Genomic DNA, 20,304 nt, shown 5'->3' with positions numbered 1-20,304 from the left:
GGAGATATCTCCCCTCCTTTACGACAACCCGTTGCCTCTGCCGCCAATCAGAGATCTGCTACGGCAGGCAGGGCAGGAGATCTTCCATCCCGACCCGGCGAAGCTAGACCTTCAGGTTTGGCCCGTGAAGGGGAGTCTTTGAGCGCTTTGGGTCTGACGCCAGGGGCGGTTCAGACTATTCAAAGTGCTAGGGCTTCGTCCACGCGGTCGGCTTATGATAAGAGGTGGAGGATCTTTGAAGACTGGTGTGCGGAGCGTACGTCGCCGGTGGTGGCGTTTGAGGCTCCGGTCCAGCTTGTTGTGAATTTCCTTCAGGAAAAGCTAGAAAGTGGTCTTGCCTTTTCTACCATTAAAGGTTACTTGGCGGCGCTGTCAGCGTGCCATGTGGGCTTTGAGGGTAAGACGGTGGGTAGGCACCGTCTGGTGGCTCGGTTTTTAGCGGGTGTGCACCAGCTTAAACCGGTTACTAGGTCCCTTTTCCCATCGTGGGATTTGGGTGTGGTGTTGGACGGGCTGTGCCGTCCACCGTTTGAGCCTCTGGAGGCGGCGAGCTTAAAGCTTTTGAGTTTTAAGACTAGTCTTTTGTTGGCTTTGTCTACAGCCAAGAGAGTCAGTGATCTACATGCGTTATCGGTGGACCCGGTGTGCATGAGATTCTGTGAGGATGGCAAGAAGGTTCTGCTAAAACCCCATTTGGCGTTTGTCCCAAAGAACCGTGTGATTATACATGAGCCAACCGAGTTGGTGGCTTTTCATCCTCCTCCGTTTTCTTCGGAGGAGGATGGGCGTCTACATTGTCTTTGCCCGGTAAGATCCTTGAGGATTTACTGTGAGAAGACGAGGGCTATTAGAGCGTCAAACCAACTGTTTGTCACTTTTAAAAGTGGTCCTAGACGGAAAGCGGTGGCTAAAGCTTCACTTTCAAGGTGGATTGTGCAGGCCATAAAGATGGCCTACACTTGTGCTAAAGTCCCGGTTCCTGAGGGCCTAAGGGCTCATGACACTAGGGGAATGTCGACCTCCTGGGCTCTAGCCAGGGGTGTCTCGATCCAAGAGATCTGTTCGGCGGCTAACTGGTCGACTCCGTCGACTTTTGTGGTTTTTTACCATTTGGACGTGGCTCCATCTTCATTGGCGCATTCGGTCCTGGGTGTTGCCGCCTCCTCTAGTTAAAGACTTTTTCCCCTTTTTTATAGCTGAGACCAAGTCCCTTTGCTCTCGGTAAAAGGGGGGGACCCTGTTTCCTTATAAAACGGCTGCTAGTGGGCCTATTAGTGAGTAGGCGGGCTCCAGCCTGTCAGGGTTTTATGAGGCGGACCTGGTCGGCCTATTAGTTCATGAGGCGGATTTCGGTCTGTCAGGGTCTTTCTACTTTCTTCCGCTCTCGAGTCCGGTGGGCTCGGGGCTCCGTGGGGGAGGGGCCACGCCGGGGGTGTGGTCTCCTGTCAGGCGGAGCGGGCGGAATTTGAGGGTGTGCGCTTCCGGGGGTTTATGTGACCCAAGAGGAGTGCATTTCGAGTAAATGACAGAAAACGAAAGGTTTCGTACGAAACCATGGTTTTCTTAGTTTAGGAGAAATGCACTCCTCAAACGCCCCTTCGCGCGCATGTTGCGTGCAGAGGAACGGTGTTGTTAAGAGGAAGTACACATGCCAGTCTCGCGCCTTATGCCCACGGTTGGGGCGGGGCGTTTTGACTGGCATACCCTCCGACTTTGTCATTCGGGAGCATATGTGTAGCTCTGTATCGCACGCTAGGAGGCGCGATAACCCAAGAGGAGTGCATTTCTCCTAAACTAAGAAAACCATGGTTTCGTACGAAACCTTTCGATGCTTGTTGTACGTACCTGCAGTTGGTCCTGTTCGCCTGCATATTCGATGGACTGGAAGATGTTCCAGGTGTACCGTCGTCTCATCTCCAGACGAGCCATGTAGCGCCGGTACCATCTCTGGATTAAAATGGCTGCCTTCATGGCTAAGAAGAACACCCAGGTTTACCTTTTCAGCCATTTATAAGAATGCGTTGCCAAATAATGTAAATGATATGGATTTGTGCACGAATATGTACGGTACACAGTAAAATCCGCAGTGTCAATTTAACTCAGAGAGTTCACAAACGGAAACAAATGGACCCTTAGGGGTTTGTAAGAATAAAGATACAGTCTCTCGGTTTTGCACTCCTACTCCCCAACTCCTACTCACACACACACAGTAAACTGTTAAATTGGACCCAATTTAGGGCTGAGCAAACTGACTTCGATTAGTTCAACTTTTGTTTGATTACGATTAATGAATGATTATTTAAAAAATATAGCGACAATTATATTGCTATTTTTGTACAAGTATAATAGCTACAGGGTAGCGTGGTTGATCAGACTCATCTTTTTTTTTTTTTTGTGAAGAAATAAAGAATATATACCAGTATGTTCATTTTAAACCCAGCTTCTCGGTTATTCAATTAACCTAAATGTATATGAGAAAGATCAAGTCGGTTAACTTAATGGTCCTAAATATTGATTTATATATATTTTCGGTTAATTGCCCAGAGTTAAATGAACAATAAGGACATTACTGTGCATACACATGATGCGTGGCACTGAACTAAATCTCAAGCGATGAGGGGTGGTGATCTTACTCAGAGCCGGGCTGGGATCCTTAGCAGTTTCATCTGTGTGAAGAAGAGTACAGTTCAGCAGATGAAAGTCATGATTGAATAAAAATCAAGTGCAACAGAGTGGGAGAGAGTGAGAACAAGAGGATAAGAGAGAAAGATAACAAGACACAGGGGACATGGAATGGGGCCCTGAGACAACAAATTAATACAAACAGGACAGAAAGAGAAATGCAGAACAAAGGAAACCAGCACCATCTGTCAAACATGTTGATGACAATGACATCACCCAATGTGGTGCTGGAGGAGATATAAGATATATCTGCTGAAATATTAGAACAGCATGGAGAATTATCTTAATAATGCATCCATTGTATACATTACAATGCAAGACTGATATGCTGGTTAGTCAACTCCCCTGACCCTTCGTTGTAAATACCTTTTATTTTGCCTTTTTTTTTAACAACTGTTTTTCTGATGATATCTACTGCATAGTACTGTGTTCTATCTGTCTGTCATTCAAAGTTATATGAGTTAAAGAGAAGGATCTCAAAGGAAATAAGCCTCGGCTTAACTGAGTTTCCTTTTAGTTGACCTTGTACCAGTGAACTGTCATGAAACTGTACCTTTCCCTATGCAAACTTCTAATAAATACTTAAATCAATCAATCAATAACCATGTGTAACGTATAAATACACAGAAGAGGTCATTTATGTAACCAAACGGACCTGGGTTCCTTTTGGTTCCAAGTGTGCACTCTGAGTTAAATCAACTCTCAGGATTTTAGTGTATGGTATGGACAATACTGCAATTATTTTTGATGGAATTGGTTCTTTACACTTCCCACAATGAAGGCGTCTAATACCAAGCTAAGCTACCATGACAGTTCACTTTCAGACATTATTGTATTCCTGGTGCATTGCACTGCACACACTGACCACATTAGAGGAGGGTTTCATCATTATTCACATCTTCTACACCAATGGTTCTCAAATAGTTTCATGTCAAGGACCACATTTGAAAAGGAACCCCCATCAAATTTGTGTTGTTAAAAATATTGAAGATTATTATTCATTATTATTATTATTATTATTGTTAAAGATTGAAACACGTTGTTTCTCGTAGATCTGCTATTTTCTAATAGCCAATGTATTTTACTGCTATATTAACACATTTTGCTGGAGACTCCCCGTATCCCCCTCTCCAGGACCCCTGGGGGTCCCCGGACCCCACTTTGAGATGAATATACTTGAAGCGGTCAGAAGAAAATAAGTGTCCAAGTGGTCAGCTGGGACACAATAGTTACTTACCTGTCTTTTTCCTTTGGGCCAGTGGCTCTGTAGCGATGGAGGTTCCACAGCCCATGGTGACATCAGCCAAAAAGTCCAGAGGTCATCATATAGGGGTCCAGTGACAGTGGACCACAGCTCTCCAGTGTCACATATTTCAGCAATAAAATCTGCAAAAGTAAATAACATCAAAAGCTACTGTAACATGACTTAATAGCCTGTTCAGATGGAGACAGTCAATAATAGTCATTTTAAATCTCTATCCCTGTGCAACTGTCCTTAAAGGACCCTGAAGTTAAAGCCATTCCAGTGACTTCCCTTAGCCATAGATAAATCATAACTCACGTCCCAAAATAAAATACCTCTACAAGAGTCATGATTTATGGCTAGAGTTCCCTATAAGTTTGTCATAGATATGACGGTAAATGAAATGTAGCAGGATTCTTCTGAAATTAGGGTTTTTGTTAGGATCTCCAACTAATTTAAACCTATATGGCTTCAGATTAGGAAATAGTTGAAAGAGCAAAACACCATGGAGAGAACAAAGTACAGCTGTATGGTTAGTAGAAAGACGGACGCTGTCATTGGGAGTTGAACTTGAAATGATGCCTTACCTGTGTGCGCACGATCCCATAAAATCAGACATAATGTTGCATTATAGAGCTAATGGAATACGATCTGTCCGTGACTCTAACCTAGTAAACCTACACAAAACAATTACAGAATGATCGAGACTTCAGGGAACAAGACCCTTCTGCTTACTCAGTCCGTAGCCTCCTGCGTAAGACGGTGACGCACACTGACAATAGGCGATCTACAAGCTCACAGCGCGTCGCGGATCGACTGTTGTCAGTGCGTGACGGTGATGTTGTAGGATTATAAATCAGGCTTTCCTCAGCGCGGATGGATCATGGATGGATGGATGGATGGATGCTGCGCAAGTGCGCATCAGTGTTGGAAACACAGCGCACGACAGGCTGTAGTGGCGTCATCAGTGATGGAAAGTAAATAGCCTATATGAATTTTACTCGTGTGCCGTCAGCTGTCTGTAGGCTACTCAATTATTATGAGGTAGGCGCTATATCTACTTTCACTTTGAGTAGGCTATGCATGTAAGGCTAGTAGTTAACTCACTCCACTTCCGAGCCTCAGAGGCAAATCAGATATAGCTTAGAACTACATGCATGTATTGGGTTTTATAGCAGGCCTACTCCACAGATATATTTGACCATAAAACCTGATCTTAGTAGTTACTTATTTGCATATTTTGATTAATAGGCCTATACAACATGAATTAATAAGCACAATTTATTTTTCTTACTATTATTTTGATGCCTATATTTTGTAGCCTAGACCTACTTTTATTCAAGTAAACATTTGATTACAGTATATTTTACTCTTTGTGGTATTGCTACTTTTACCTAGTAAAAACTGTGTACAGTTTTTCCACCACTGCATGGCAGGGCTGCTGTAGTGGTTCTCATACATTTTCATGTAAGACACCCAATTGATTGGTACACCGTGGAACCCCATCTGAAAATATTGAGCCACAAGAGACGTTAAAATAAAATCACATAACAAAATTGTAATTTTTTTAAAAGGTTTCAAAAATAGCCCGTCTACATGCTCAGCTCTTTGAGTAGGCTATGCAACAGGGTTCACTTTAACTTAGCTGCAGACCCCCTCGAGGACCTTGGACAGCAGTTTTAGAACCACTGGGTTACTGAAAGATTTCCCACAAAGCTATGGAGATATGAATTTATAAACAACCATTGCCTAATTAGCTGCAGTTAAGTCTGCTTTAAGTCAGCAGTGAATGCGTTTTCCCTGCAGTAGAGGATGTGTTTTTTTAATCCTCTGAGGTCAAGTCCTTTTAATTTCCAAGCAGTAGGCCTACTGTAGGCTACTTACAAACTGCATGGACCTGCTGTAGAGAGCAAATGGTAGGCCTACCCTCCAATCCATGCAGCCAGCTGCAACCTGTGCATGGCCCCCAGCAAAACATGACTAATGATAACATTAAAAACAAATGTAAAAATTCAATTCTGAGAAGTGTGGTTGCTGTGATGCGAGTCACAAGGAATCCGCTGGGAATTCCGTCTCACCATTAGTCCCTTTCATGCCCATATATGGATAGTCCCTTTCATGCCCATATATGGATACGGATAGCTCTGTATCTGCCAGTCCTTATCCCCATTTGAGTGGTGCCAACCTCTCATAAAGCTGGCTTTTGTCCGTTTATCCCGCATCTATATGTACATATGGCCAGGGTCATATTGGCCAAGCTTTGCGGGACACTTATTGAAATGAACTCACTGTAAATAGCACCCCTTGCGGCCTCACTTCACACTAGGTGTGATTTCTTTGCCCATTATATGGTTATTATCCCTGATGTCATCAGTAGCCTATATGCAAGAGAAAAAAACACTAGTACAATATAAAACTATATCTGCATCTCTTAGCAAAATGCAAGCACACGATTCTCAATGAAGCTAGTCGATTTTGAAATTTGTGATCTGATAAATAACTGTTTATTAAAATAATTATGTTTAATGATTACTTAAAAACAATTACATCAATATAAAAACATAATGTTCAGCTTGGATTTCATCATGTGCAAGTCTGGTTTTTCTTAGCCTCTGTTGTACCAATGACTAGGAGGGATGAGTCTCTGGCTGTTGGTCTTTGACAGCTCCAGGATAACTAGTTGAAGCCAGAGACTGGGAGTCCTCTTTAAACCACATTGGCATCTCTTGGTCTTCTTCCACTTCTTCCAGGAGGACTTGCAGTACCAGAACCATCCTGCAGGGAGAGACATTTCACTGGAAATTCAGGGTGTACTTTTTTTCGGTGAGTTTATACTTTGAACCCTAAAAGCAAATTATCATTTTCATATGCTACAACACTACACTGTAGAAAATCCAGAGCATTAATTTAAAGTAGCGCTTAACACATTTAACCTCATCTTAAAGAGGAAACCACCCATTTTCAACATTGAACTATGTCATTAATATACCTTAGAGTTGTGTGGAAATAAGAAAAAAGTCCCGCAAGTACACAGAAATGGTGCCATCTTATGAGAATTAGTGAGAGCTATTAGAAGATATGACTGTTTAAAGGACTTTAAACAATTAACACCTCCCCCGGCTAGATAGATGAATGCCAGAGCGCTCACCCCAGCGTCCATCTAGCGGAATTGCCTGGCATTCCTAAACATAACCTTGGTAAAACTATGCCTAAATGGTTAACCTTATCCCTAACCTTATCCTCAGTAACGGTGACGTGCCAAAACCTAACCCTATTCTTAACCTGAGTAAAACTATGCCCAACCATAAAGTTACTTCTAACAATATCAACACCTGGAGTGGTCAGTGTGAAGTTGGCTGGAAATAAATTAGGGCAAGCATGTTTTCCAGATCGATACATCAAGTTTGGTGGAAGGCAAAAAAGAAGAAGAAAAAAGTATGTACATAAACATTTATAGCAGAATGAGAATGTGTTAACATATTTGGAACGAATTGTTACTTTCAAATCTTTGTTGAAGAATTATTATGCTGTTGTCCTGACCTCTTTTTGACCTCTGTAGATGAAGGTGCAGTAAGCCATCTTTGCCTTGGCTCTAGTTTCAGTTGCCTTGATCTTGTTCTTCTTACAGGAGCCTTCATGGTGCCTGTACACAACATGGAACAAATGAAGAACCCGACATACATGTATGTACCTGCAAAAAAACATAGCAAATAAAGAACCTGCTGCTGTATAAAGAACCTGCTGCTGTATAACCTATGTACCTGCACACAAAAAACGAAATAACCTTGTGGTGTTGTATAATGTACCTGTACTGCACACACAACAGAGAACCTATAAGTGGTGTTGTATAACTTATGCAAAGAACCTAGTGCTGCTGTATAACTAAGGCCATGGCTACACGGAGCTGGATATTTCAGATATCCCGGTTTTTCAGATATCCACATAGAAAAATATCTAGGTCCACACGACAAAGATATCTAGGTCTAACAAGCACACACACAGGAAAGTCTTCAGAGATATCCGGGTTCCCTGTCTACACGGATCCAGTGAATCGGATATTTTTCAATGTCTTCACATTTATCCGGTTTAAAAAATATCCAGCTTCGCGGCCAAAATATCCAGCTTCATGTGGCTGCGAGCCCCAACAGCACAAACAAATTTCTAGCTTCAGAAATATCCAGCTCTGTGTAGCCATGGCCTAATTGGGGAAATCGCGCTCTTTCGAACGACCGGAGGGTTAGCGACTCACTCCACGGAGGTTAGGGTGAGGGTTAGAGTCGGGTGTCAAAAAGATGACATGCAGTAACAGCAACACGCTCCCTAACTAATTTACCTGCTCACAAAAAACAAACAAATAACTTAGTGGTGTTGTATAACTCATGTATCTGCATTCTCCACACACAACATAACAAACAAAGAACCTAGTGGTGCTGTATAACTTAGATAAGCTACAATACCTGTCCACAAGACGTCACAATAAAAGACCTTGATCGCTTGTGTAAATACAGGACTAAAACACAAACCGCTTCACGCGCCTGGACATGTGGCCTTTTCTATTGCAACTGATGAAGAGAGTGATTTGCTCAATTAGGCTTGATTGCATTCACCTGACCACTTATGCCTAGTGGTTCTCAAGCTTTTTATTTATTTGAAGGATTCCGCGCACGCGTGTGTGTGTGTGTGTGTGTGTGTGTGTGTGTGTGTGTGTGTGTGTGTGTGTGTGTGTGTGTGTGTGTGTGTGTGTGTGTGTCTCCCACAGATCCTGTAGGGAGTGTCAGTGTAGGCCCAACTTGGGGTTCCCAATTAGGTGCATTGGGAGCACCTGGCCACTGTGTCCTCAATTTGTCATGGCCCCACCTTATGGGCATGTTTGTGACAGGATCCATTTGGAACCCCCTTCAGTAGGTACCCAACTTCATAGAGCAGGACTGCTGGTCATAGATAATTGACCACATCAGTTTTAATTTTGCCCATTTTATACTCTGAGTTAAATGAAGACTGGATTTTTCTTGTAGGAAACACAATTTATTTAATCAATGTTCATCAATGTTATTTGTAAAGTCTATACTAGTATTGCCCTTGATAATGTACAGTACTTTACACCCTCTGGTCTATTATATGGGTCACAACACCCAGTAGACACCAGAACTGGCATCATACACACACACACACACACACACACACACACACACACACACACACACACACACACACACACACACACACACACACACGCACACACACACACACACACACACACACACACACACACACACACACACACACACACACACACACACTACTCCACCCACTCATTTCATGCTTGCCAGGCTGGACCACCTGGCCAACGTCACAATGTTATTTTTACCAGCATGCTTTGTGACTTTACTTGTGTTATTAGTGGATATATATACAGTATATATTCATACTCTGTAGTCTGCACATAACTTAATATGTTCTCCGCTGACAAGGCTTTGTGGTGGTGAAATGTCCATTACATTCCTGTGAATCAGGGGTTCCCACACTTATCAGCTTGTGACCAAAAATATTAATTTGGTGTCTTACCATGACCAGAAAAAGAAAAGAAAATAACCACTCTAAGTTCACCCACCCCACTATTTGTTTTATTTTTGTAATGTTTAAGATTTTCTTTTATGTATTTTCTGAATTATTTTGAATATAAATTAATCAAACTAGACCTTACCCGTTCAAAGATATGTGCTCCAAGTTACTGTAACTGGTGCATGCGTGAGAATATGTGGGAGCATCATAATGTAAGGAGCAGCCCATGGAGGAGTGTATATTTATGATGGATACAAATAATTTAACAGCAAAATTAGGTGAATAGAAGTATGGGGATGTATGCACTTACTGTCTCCACATAGTTTTTTCCATACCCGTTGGAAGATGACCCGGTGCATGCATGACCCATGAATGGAGAGAGAGAGAGAGAGAGAGAGAGAGAGAGAGAGAGAGAGAGAGAGAGAGAGAGAGAGAGAGCGTGTCTCTTCACTGCAACATTCCTAACTGTGAGAGAGGTGTGTGTGGGGCTATGGGATCCCATGGCCTGGAGGAACGGACCGTAACCCTGACAACAGGCTGAGCTGAACAGGCTGTGCACCATAAAAATGCTAATATACAGCATACGATTTGTGAAAGTGACAAACGGGCTTCACAGTTATGTTAGGTGTGTTCATATGCTAATGGTGATGCGATTTCAGATCAATTGCTCCAGCCACTGAGGAGAAACGCTGTTTCAGACAGACAGACAGACAGACAGACAGACAGACAGACAGACACTCACTCACTCACTCACTCACTCAGACATTCGCAAAATTATAGTATAGATAGGCTACCCCAAAATATATATTTTTAAATATATATTATATATATATATATATATATATATATATATAGTATAAACGGGTCTGCGGCCCAAAAATAGGTCCCAGAGCCACAGTTTGGGAAGCCACCAGTGCAGTGCGGTGGATTACTGTAATCCAGTGTGTATATAATGCTGGTGGGCTGCTCAGTGTACAGACAGTCTAGTGTGGGGTGAAGCAGAGTGAAAGATGCCTCTCCATATGCCAGGGTTCCTTCTAGCTGTGCTGCTGGCTGCTAACGGTAGGCTGCCAACTTTAGCCATTATCATCTTAGCAATTATTGCCTCCATTACTTTTTTAATTAATTGAATAATGAAGTGTGTGGTAGCTATATATATATATATATATATATATATATATATATATATATATATATATATATATATATATATATATATATAGCGAAGAAATCTGGGCTGAAATGTTAAACATTATTTAAATATATAATTGATTAGATGTATTAGACTGCAACCATTTGATCCCTGTTTTATAGTTACAAAAATGTTGAAAATAGCAGATCTACAAGCTCACAACGAATGGCGATGTGACACATTGTGAGTTTGTAGATCTGTTATTTTCACTATTTTGAAAAAAGTTAAAAAAGGCACATTTCATTTATTTTCTCCATCATTCTTATATTTATTAAAGTCTATTACCGATTGTTTATAAGTGATTTATATAGATTAGTTCAATTAACTGTTGGGTCCCTACCATTACTGTTGGATTACTAGTTCACTCAATTTTCCTTTCTTCTAATTATTTATTCTAAAGGATTTTGTTAAATGTCTGAATTTATTTTATTGATAAGTCTCCTCAGAATTTGCAGCATAAAGACTGTGACGCTATTTTAACGTATTTTGTAAATGAATGACCACTTGATCATTGTACTACAGCGACACACAAATGTACTAAAAAATGGCAGATGGCAAGCTCGAAGCCCGGCACGAAGCAACATGTTTTGAGCTTGTCGATCTGCTATTTTAGCTGGTTTTGAATTGGAATCCTGAAAAGTAACAATTTTTGACATTTCCCCCCGACAGAGACTCAATTTAGAAAATCTCTGTGAAAACTGTCACAAAGTAATATGGAATCATATGTATTATTGTATTCATATGTTTTGCATTGACTTAAGTCTCCTTTGACATGACACTAATAGTGTATTCCCTTTCCCCTCTGGTGTCCTGCCTGTCTATGTGTGTTGTACAGTGCTGTTCTGCATTCAGGCTCAAGCTCAGGAGGTAAGTGGAGACCTCATCAGGAGATGTTAGTGAATGGCAGACTTATTAAAGCCTCCATATTCAAGACGGATCATTAAAAAAAAGAAAAGAAAAAATGGTTTTGTTTTAAATCAAAATGTTAAAATACTGTAGCTAATATATGCTGCTTTTGTGTGTGCATGCGTGCATGTCTGTGTGTTCACGTGTGTCTGTGCGTGTACTGTATGTGTGTGTGTGTGTGTGTATGTGTGTGCGTATAATGTACGTATATCCATTCACATTCATGCATATTTGTATGGGTGTGTGAGCATGTGTTTGTCTCAGTTGTCCGAGGTATGGACTAGCAGGACCTGCAAGTGTGACTGCGATGAAGGAGGACAGTCTCCCACTGACTTCCCGTCCATGGTGTCCGCCTCTGGCTCGGTGCGGGGCATAGACTGCATGCCAGGTACAGGAACAACCATAGTATGGACACTGCTATGTTTAGACTTACACTCACTATTCTGGGCATGTCAAAGTATAGTAGGCTGAACATTTGGTGGAAATAGTAGAACTTGTAGATCGGCTATTTCCCCCCGAAGAGATCTGTGTAGAGGGGAAAACAATCAGCCTTTGGGACTCTGGGCGTACAACAAACTTTAAGACGTATGTGCCAAGATGTAGGTCAGATGTAGGCTATGCTTTACATTTTTGGGGGACCCAGGGAAACTTAGTATAGTTGGTATGGTCCGCTATGTAAGGAAAAACAGACCATAAAGTCTCTTTTTTTTAAATAATGTCCACTCATCAGGGTGCTTGCTTCCTCCACAGTAAAATCTGTGTTAGTCTATCCATGTGTAACTCTGGCTCACTGGGGATTTTACTGTGTATGCTATTTTACAGTGTCTTGGTTGCAGTTTGAGTTTACTGGGCTGTTTTTAGTTGTTCTACTTTGCTGCAAGCTGTCTGAGAGCAAGGGACAAACGTGACTATATAACGTGCTTTAAAGTCTTGATAGACTGTGGCGTGCGTGCGTGCGTGCGTGCATGCGTGCATGCGCGTGCAATTGGACCACAGATGTGACTCCACAGGACATTGCATGCTCCTTTGAGTCTCCTCTAAGCTCCAATGATCAGCTCTAATGCCATTTTTGTGTCAGTCTCACAGACCCATTTTTATAGATGGCTAGATATGTAAGTTTTTTTTCATTAACACTAACCAAAAAAATTTTTTTTTTCAGAAATGAAAAAAGTTAAACATTTTTCAAAATAATTTCAGAAATGAAAAACATTTCCATAAAAAAATGGTTGGGGTCCTGGGGAAACTAACGAACTTTGCAACCTTTTCATGTAGTCTACTGTGCTCCAGTGGTTTCTCCTCTCGTGTGTGTGTGTGTGTGTGTGTGTGTGTGTGTGTGTGTGTGTGTGTGTGTGTGTGTGTGTGTGTGTGTGTGTGTGTGTGTGTGTGCGTGCGTGCGTGCGTGCGTGCGTGCGTGCGTGCGTGCGTGCGTGCGTGCGTGCGTGCGTGCGTGCGTGCGTGTCTGTTTCCGGTGTCAGGTTAATGGCAGATAATCATATTCTTAGGACACGATTCTTAGTGTGTGTGTGTGTGTGTGTGTGTGTGTGTGTGTGTGTGTGTGTGTGTGTGTGTGTGTGTGTGTGTGTGTGTGTGTGTGTGTGTGTGTGTGTGCGCGTGCGTGTGTGTGTGTGTGTGTGGCAGCGTGGCAGATAATCGTATTCTTAGAACATGATGCTGAGATTACAGGGCTCAGAATAGCGGCCGCGTCCCCCTCACACAAACACAAGGAAAAAAGCTGCAAATAGGATGTGATGGAGCAGGTGACTGGATGTCCCTGTGTGGCTCTGAGCAACCTGACAGCTCTAATACACCTACTGTAGTCTAATACACCTACTGTAGTCTAATACTACACCTACTGTAGTCTAATACACCTACTGTAGTCTAATACACCTACTGTAGAATAATACGCCTACTGTAGTCTAATACACCTACTGTAGTCTAATACACCTACTGTAGTCTAATACACCTACTGTAGTCCTGCCATTACCAGTCTGGGAATGGCCTCCCATGCAGCAGTGGTGGAGAAACTACTCAAATGTTTTACAAATGTTTTTTGTAAAAGTATCAATACTGCAATGTGGAAATAGACTATTACAAGTAGAAGTACTGAATTCAAAATGTACTTGAGTAAAAGTATAAAAGTATTGGCATCAATAAGTGCTTAAAGTACCAAAAGTAAAAGTACAAAATGTTTGAAAATAGCAGATCTACAAGCTTGTAGAATGGCTATTTTCAAACATAGCCACGATATAAAATAAGGCTAAAGTGGTTTATGTAGGCTATGTTTTATAATATTATAATTTTTACCTGCAAAGTAACTAGTAACTAAAGTTTTCAAATAAATGTAGTGGGGTAAAAGTACAATATTTGGAAGTATTGTAAATTGGAAATACTCAAGTAAAGTACAAATACCTCAAAATTGTACTTAAAGGAGCTATAGTCAACTTTTTCTTGAAAAACGGATGCTAAAATAAAAAGAATGTTTCAAAAATATTTTATAAAAAAATAAGCTTCATATATCTGTTTCTATTCCAAAATGACCACAAAAAGCGTAAAATAATGATAAAATAATCATTTTGGCCATTGTCAGACCTACACTTTGTTTACATTCTAGTCTATAACAAAGTGTCGGCCCTACAATGAAAAAGTTGACTATAGCTCCTTTAAGTAAATGTACTTAATTGTCATTGCAAGTGGGCCCTCAACAAATTGACCAAACACTAAGATTTTATAAAAAATACAGTATAGCCTATATGCAAAAAATGTCATGGTATTTTTTTCTTTTTAACACCTTGAAAATTAGTTTTGTTATAGCAAATAAATAGCAACTCAATGTTGGAACATAATAGATCATTACAATAAACATGCTCTGAAACTGCACGCGACCCGCCCATCTGAACATAACAGCTTTTCAAGATTGCCATAAGTGCAGGCCCAGATCCAGAAAAGGTTGGGAACTGTTGTTAAAAAAAAAAAAATTACGTAATTATTTATATTTATATATGTTGTCGTTGTCGGGTGAAAACATTGTATGTCCAAAACCGTTCGTTTTGCATTTTTCATTTTAAAAATGATTTAAACTAGTGAAAACAGCCGATCTACAAGCACACAACGCCTCGCACCGCGAGGCGTTGTGTGCTTGTAGATCTGCTGTTTTCACTACTTTTGTGCGACGGCCTTGTACAATGAAGCAGGGCTTTGCTTTGCGAAAGAACATACAAATTTGAAACTTGGAGATACAAGGTTTACACCCGACAACGACGATATTATATACGCGTGTTTCTGTTATGCAAAGTGAAAACTTGTACGGTAGCTTATAGCTTCTGACTTGAACAGAGCGTGATGCTTCACAGGTTATCTCTGCATTACAGTAATGCAGAGATTAGACAGGATATGACCTTGCATCAGATAAGCTCTAGGCGGGTATAGTAAACAAAAGAGCAGCAGGCAATGCTCCAGATGGTCTCGTTACTCGGTTTCCCAAACAGTGGCTCTGGGACCCATTTCTGGGTCGTGGACCGAGATGTGTTTTGGGGCTTTTTATGCCTATATTGATAGGACAGTAGACTGACAGGAAATGGGGAGAGAGACGGGGAGTTTTTTTTTTTATTGAAGAATTTATTAGAAGTTTGCAATAGAAAAAAGTACAGTTTCATGACAGTACAAATCACTGGTGCAAGGTCAACTAAAAGGAGATCCTAGAAAGCCGAGGCTTATTTCCACAGGAACCACACTTTAAGTATCTCATATGTGACGCGCAGCGAAGGCCATAGGGATCGGGACTCGAACCCACGACACGCTGTCAGGCATCAGAGCCTTTTTCTAACGATTAAGAAGAATTTCAGAAATGATATTAGATACAGTATACTTACTACAACGCACTGTGAGCTTTTAGATTGTCTTTTTTCACTCTTTTTGTATTCATGTATTTTGTAAGTTTGTGTCCTGGGTAGACACACCGTTCCTGTCGGGCAGAAACCTCATATCCATATTCTAACTTTTTGTGTTTTTTCGTAAATGAATTCCCTACTTTATCATTCTACAGCATCACGCAGAGTATCAACGAGTAGATCTGCTACTACTGAGCAGAACCCCTGCATTGTACACTTGTTTATAGACACCATTGGTTTTTAAGTGGGTCATTTTGCTCAGAGACATTTTTCCCACTGATTTCAAATAACTCATCATCACAGAAGAAGTACATTTACCATTGCTTATTTATCATTTAATATGATTTTTTTCCCCCTTCAATATATTGGTAAAAGATATTATTTATTAGAGTTTATTGTTTTATTTTCTTTATTGTTATGAATTACTTATCTTATAGTTTATTATTATTATTATTACCCTTATGACTATTGGCTGGGGAAGCAGACAGCTTACGCGTGCACTCTGAGAAGTGAGAGAGTAAATCGTTAGGTGACAAGTTGGCAGAGCTAATGCGGTGGTGACAGAACCTGACCATCTGTCTGCCTGCTGCCATAATGGACACCACTGATCTCTGACTGTGGAGAATTAAACTGCATGCTTTTAGGAGGGTTGGATATGGGTCACACTGCATGGTGTGTGTGTGTGTGTGTGTGTGTGTGTGTGTGTGTGTGTGTGTGTGTGTGTGTGTGTGTGTGCGTGCGTGCGTGCGTGCGTGTGCACGCCGGGGGGATGGAGGCATACAGATTAAGAAAGGGGAAAATGGAGAAGTATATCTAAAGTATGTTTGGGTCTTTAAAAATTGAAATTTTTAAATGTGACAAATCTGATTCGCCTGCAGAGTGTCCGTACCACAGACCGCTGGGCTTTGAGTCCGGCTCTGTGAGTCCAAGTCAGGTGACCTGTTCCAACCTGGACCAGTACACTGGCTGGTTCTCCTCCTGGGTCCCCAGCAAAGCCAGACTCAACAGCCAGGGATTCGGGTACGTACAGAACAGTGATTCTCATTTCAATGACCCCCGGTTTGATGTGCGTCAAGCCCATGTAACCAAAATTGACCCGTTCCATTGGTACACTCAGAGTTACAGACCTGTATACTACCGTGCCCCGGGTGGCAAACTTGCTCGCACCTGCACCTTTTGATCCTGAAATCCTTTTCCACCAAAAGTTATGTTTTTTTGTTTGTTATACGGTATATGTATATATTTTTTACCATGTGTATATATGTATATTTTAAGTATTAATTAACCACTTAATACCTTATATACCTTGTATACTTAAAACGTCAAATAATGTAATTTATAGAGGTTGGGGTTATGTAGTTGCTCCAAATATTGAGATATCTTGCTCCCTTGCTGCATTGATGATAAATTGATCATCCAAAATCCAAAGTAGTCTCCTCATTAACATCCATTGCACAAAGGGGCACGGTGGTGCAGTGGTTAGCACTTCGCCTCACAGCTCGAAGGTCCTGGGTTCGATTCCTGCCGGGGGAAGGCAGGGAAGCTGCGTGCGCTGAGGGCGTGTTCCTCCACCTGCGCCATCAGCACCCACACCCTAGGTGGGGTTGGCGATAGAGCCTTTCTGTGGTGAGTTTGCATGTTCTCCCCGTGTCTCCTTGGGCATAGGCCCTCACACAAAAACATGCAGTAGTCCTGGTTTCTATACTACCTCCTCCTAGCCAGCCGGGTGCTCCCCAATGTCCCCTGGCGCGGCAGGGGGAGAGAAACCAGGACTACAGGTTAGGTAGTCACCGGGTGAGAAAAATGGGTTACAAAAACCGTGGGATAAAAAACATTTGAAAAAAAAAAAAAGAAAACATCCATCGCACTGTGAAACAGCCCTCAAAGTCACTCTTTTCAGAAACCAGTCATTCATTGCACTTTAATGTGGTGGTTAACTTCATGTGAATGCTTATGGGTAAGCCAGTGTATGAAGTCATGGGCCCTGGGTACAAGGATTCACTCACATTTCATGCTTTAACTATTGAAAAATAGCAGAACAAGCTCACAGCGCGGCGAGTTCGTAGATCTGCTATTTTTTTTTAAATCGTGAAAATGTCTTTGAATATTTCAAACCCTTCAAAGGTTTTTTGAAAAACCTATGTTTCTATATCAGTGGTGCTCAAACCTTTTCATGTGAAGGACCCCTAAATGATATGTATTTGGCCACGGACACCCATCTCAAAATATTTAGTTCCAGGGACCCCCCAGAAGCAAAATTTTAGTTACAAATGTTCGCTTAAAGAATACATTCAAAGATTTGCACACATTTTCACAACTTTTCAAAAAAATAGCAGATCTACAAGCTCGCAGGGCTTGTAGATCTGCTATTTTTCAATAGCTAAAGTATAAAATAATTAAGGCCCCATCCACCTTGGACACTAGTAACTCAGTCCCACTCCCCCCCCCCCCCCCCCACACTTGTGACACCCCTGTGTCCAGGTGTGCATGGCTGTCAAAGTTCCAGGACAACAGCCAGTGGGTGCAGGTGGACCTGAAGGAGGTGCTGCTTGTGTCAGGGATCATGACGCAGGGCCGCTGTGACGCAGATGAGTGGATCACCAAGTACAGTGTTCAGTACCGCACCGACGAGCGCCTCAACTGGGTCTACTATAAGGACCAGACTGGAAACAACCGGGTCAGTGCACACTAGGAATGGGACGATATGAAAATGTCATATCACGATTATTGTGACCAAAGAAATCGGGATTTACGATATTATCGCGATAATCAAAATATCCCCAACAGCCATTATCTTGAGGCAGAACATTTGCCAAAAAATAGCCGATCTACGAGCTTGTAGATCGGCTATTTTTTGGCACAGAGATTTGGTAGAGAGTGAAAAAAAGACTGTATCAAGTATGTATATTTATAAGTATGTTTTACCGATAGAGGGTTTAAATGGTACTGGATATGCAGCTCGGCAAACAAAAGGTGAATTGATCCCAGTGCATCATGACGGAGGACGATATCACGATAAATTAAATCTGTGAGTGTGAGTGTTTTTTATCACGATAAATGATTATCGCTTATCTTCCCATCCCTAGTGCGCACGGGAGAAGAAACCAATGGCAGCCACTAACACAAAATGCACGCACACACACACGCGCGCGCGCACACACACACACACACACACACACACACACACACACACACACACACACACACACACACACACATACACACAACGTGATGCGATTTCATTCAGACTGCTGCCATTCTTCTAATGCTTACGACTCCATATTAAAAATATATGTAAAAAAGAGGCTTTACAAAATAATAGTATTGTGTGCTTACAAAACAAACTATAGCTACTGTATAACTAAAATTAAACAGAAAATACACGCACACACACACACACACACACACACACACACACACACACACACACACACACACACACACACACACACACACACACACAATTAAGACATTTCTTTCAGTATGTGCATTGCTACATACAGTAGTATGTTTTAGTTTGTGTTGATTTTTCAGAAGGGTAGATTAATAATGCATGCATGCATATTTCACATTTGTCGCTAGTATTCATATACAGAATAGTTTTTGTAGGCTTATAGACTGTACAGAAATAACAGTGTTAATGACCCATTGGAAAAAAAATAGTCCTCTTGATGCATTTTGCAGGAAAGCACCTGGCATAAATATTACATCATTACATCAAACCTATGTAATCTTTAGTCAAGATGGATTTTGTGCCCTAAACACTGGGCAGGATCAGGCCCTGGAAGTGAAGACTGTGGCTTTTCAGGGATTTTACCACAATGAAAATACTTTCAGCGGCAAATGGAAGCTTCACAGGTGCTTAGCTCTGTCACAAATACATTGCAATAATGATGAAATTCATAGTGTCCCTTTAATGTTGAAGAAACAAAAATATTATATTTACTCCTGACCCCCCCCCCCCCCCCCCCCCCCAAACATTGTTCCAAGACCCAAAAATGGGTCCCGACCCTTTGGTTTGCGAACCACTGAAACCACCTAAAACTGACCCTGTTCTCTTTCTCCCCTCCCAGGTCTTCTATGGCAACTCAGACCGCTCATCCTCTGTGCAGAACCTCCTGCGCCCGCCCATCGTGGCGCGCTACATCCGCATCCTCCCACTGGGCTGGCACACACGCATCGCCCTGCGCATGGAGCTCCTGCTCTGCATGGGCAAATGCTCCGGCTGAACCTGTTCCTCCTGCCGGGCCCGTCCATCCCAAACCTACACCTGAGCCTGTTCCTCCTGCCAGGCCTGTCCATCCCAAACCTACACCTGAGCCTGTTCCTCCTGCCGGGCCCGCCCATCCCAAACCTGCACCTGAGCCTTCATTGCAAGCCCTAAACCAGAAGTGTGTGTGTTTTAAGCAGGGCTCTGCAATTAAGTACTTAGACCCTCTCTACACTTAGTAAAATGGACCTCAGTTGCACTGTACTTGGTGCACTTTATTTCCCCCGATCTACATAAAATCTGTTTGCCGAAAATAGGCGATCTACAAGGTCACAGCTGACAGCTGTAAGCTTGTGGCTATTTTTGAATGTTGAATGAAGGTTCAAGTAGTTAACCGAAAATATATCTAAACTGATATTTAGAACCAATAACTGACTTAATCTTGCTCATGTTGGTTCATTGAAAAACACACTTTTTTTTTTTTTTTTGCTATTTTCTATTTCATGTATATCAACAAATTGACATGAAATAATTCTGACAATGCAATCCTGTATTATACTTTGTTGTACAATGGTGGCATACAAAATTGCTGATCTACAATCTCATTTTGCGTCACATCACA

General features: G+C 41.7%; 1 protein-coding gene across 1 annotated transcript; it reads left to right on the top strand.

The window, feature by feature from the left end:
* Positions 1-10,497: 10,497 nt before the first annotated feature.
* rs1a (retinoschisin 1a) lies at positions 10,498-19,701 on the top strand (the record flags this gene model as incomplete). The annotated part of the gene is made up of 6 exons (XM_080730287.1): positions 10,498-10,549; positions 11,515-11,546; positions 11,850-11,973; positions 16,351-16,492; positions 17,954-18,149; positions 19,546-19,701. 6 exons carry the CDS (start codon positions 10,498-10,500, stop codon positions 19,699-19,701), a joined length of 702 nt encoding a protein of 233 aa, XP_080586413.1.
* Between the last annotated feature and the right edge of the window lie 603 nt (positions 19,702-20,304).

This window comes from Nannobrachium achirus (genome assembly GCF_963921795.1).
Source record: "Nannobrachium achirus genome assembly, chromosome: 7".
NCBI classification, from domain to species: domain Eukaryota; kingdom Metazoa; phylum Chordata; class Actinopteri; order Myctophiformes; family Myctophidae; genus Nannobrachium; species Nannobrachium achirus.
The sequence above is the reverse complement of the archived record's forward strand: the minus strand, read 5'-3'. Positions and strand labels throughout refer to the sequence as shown.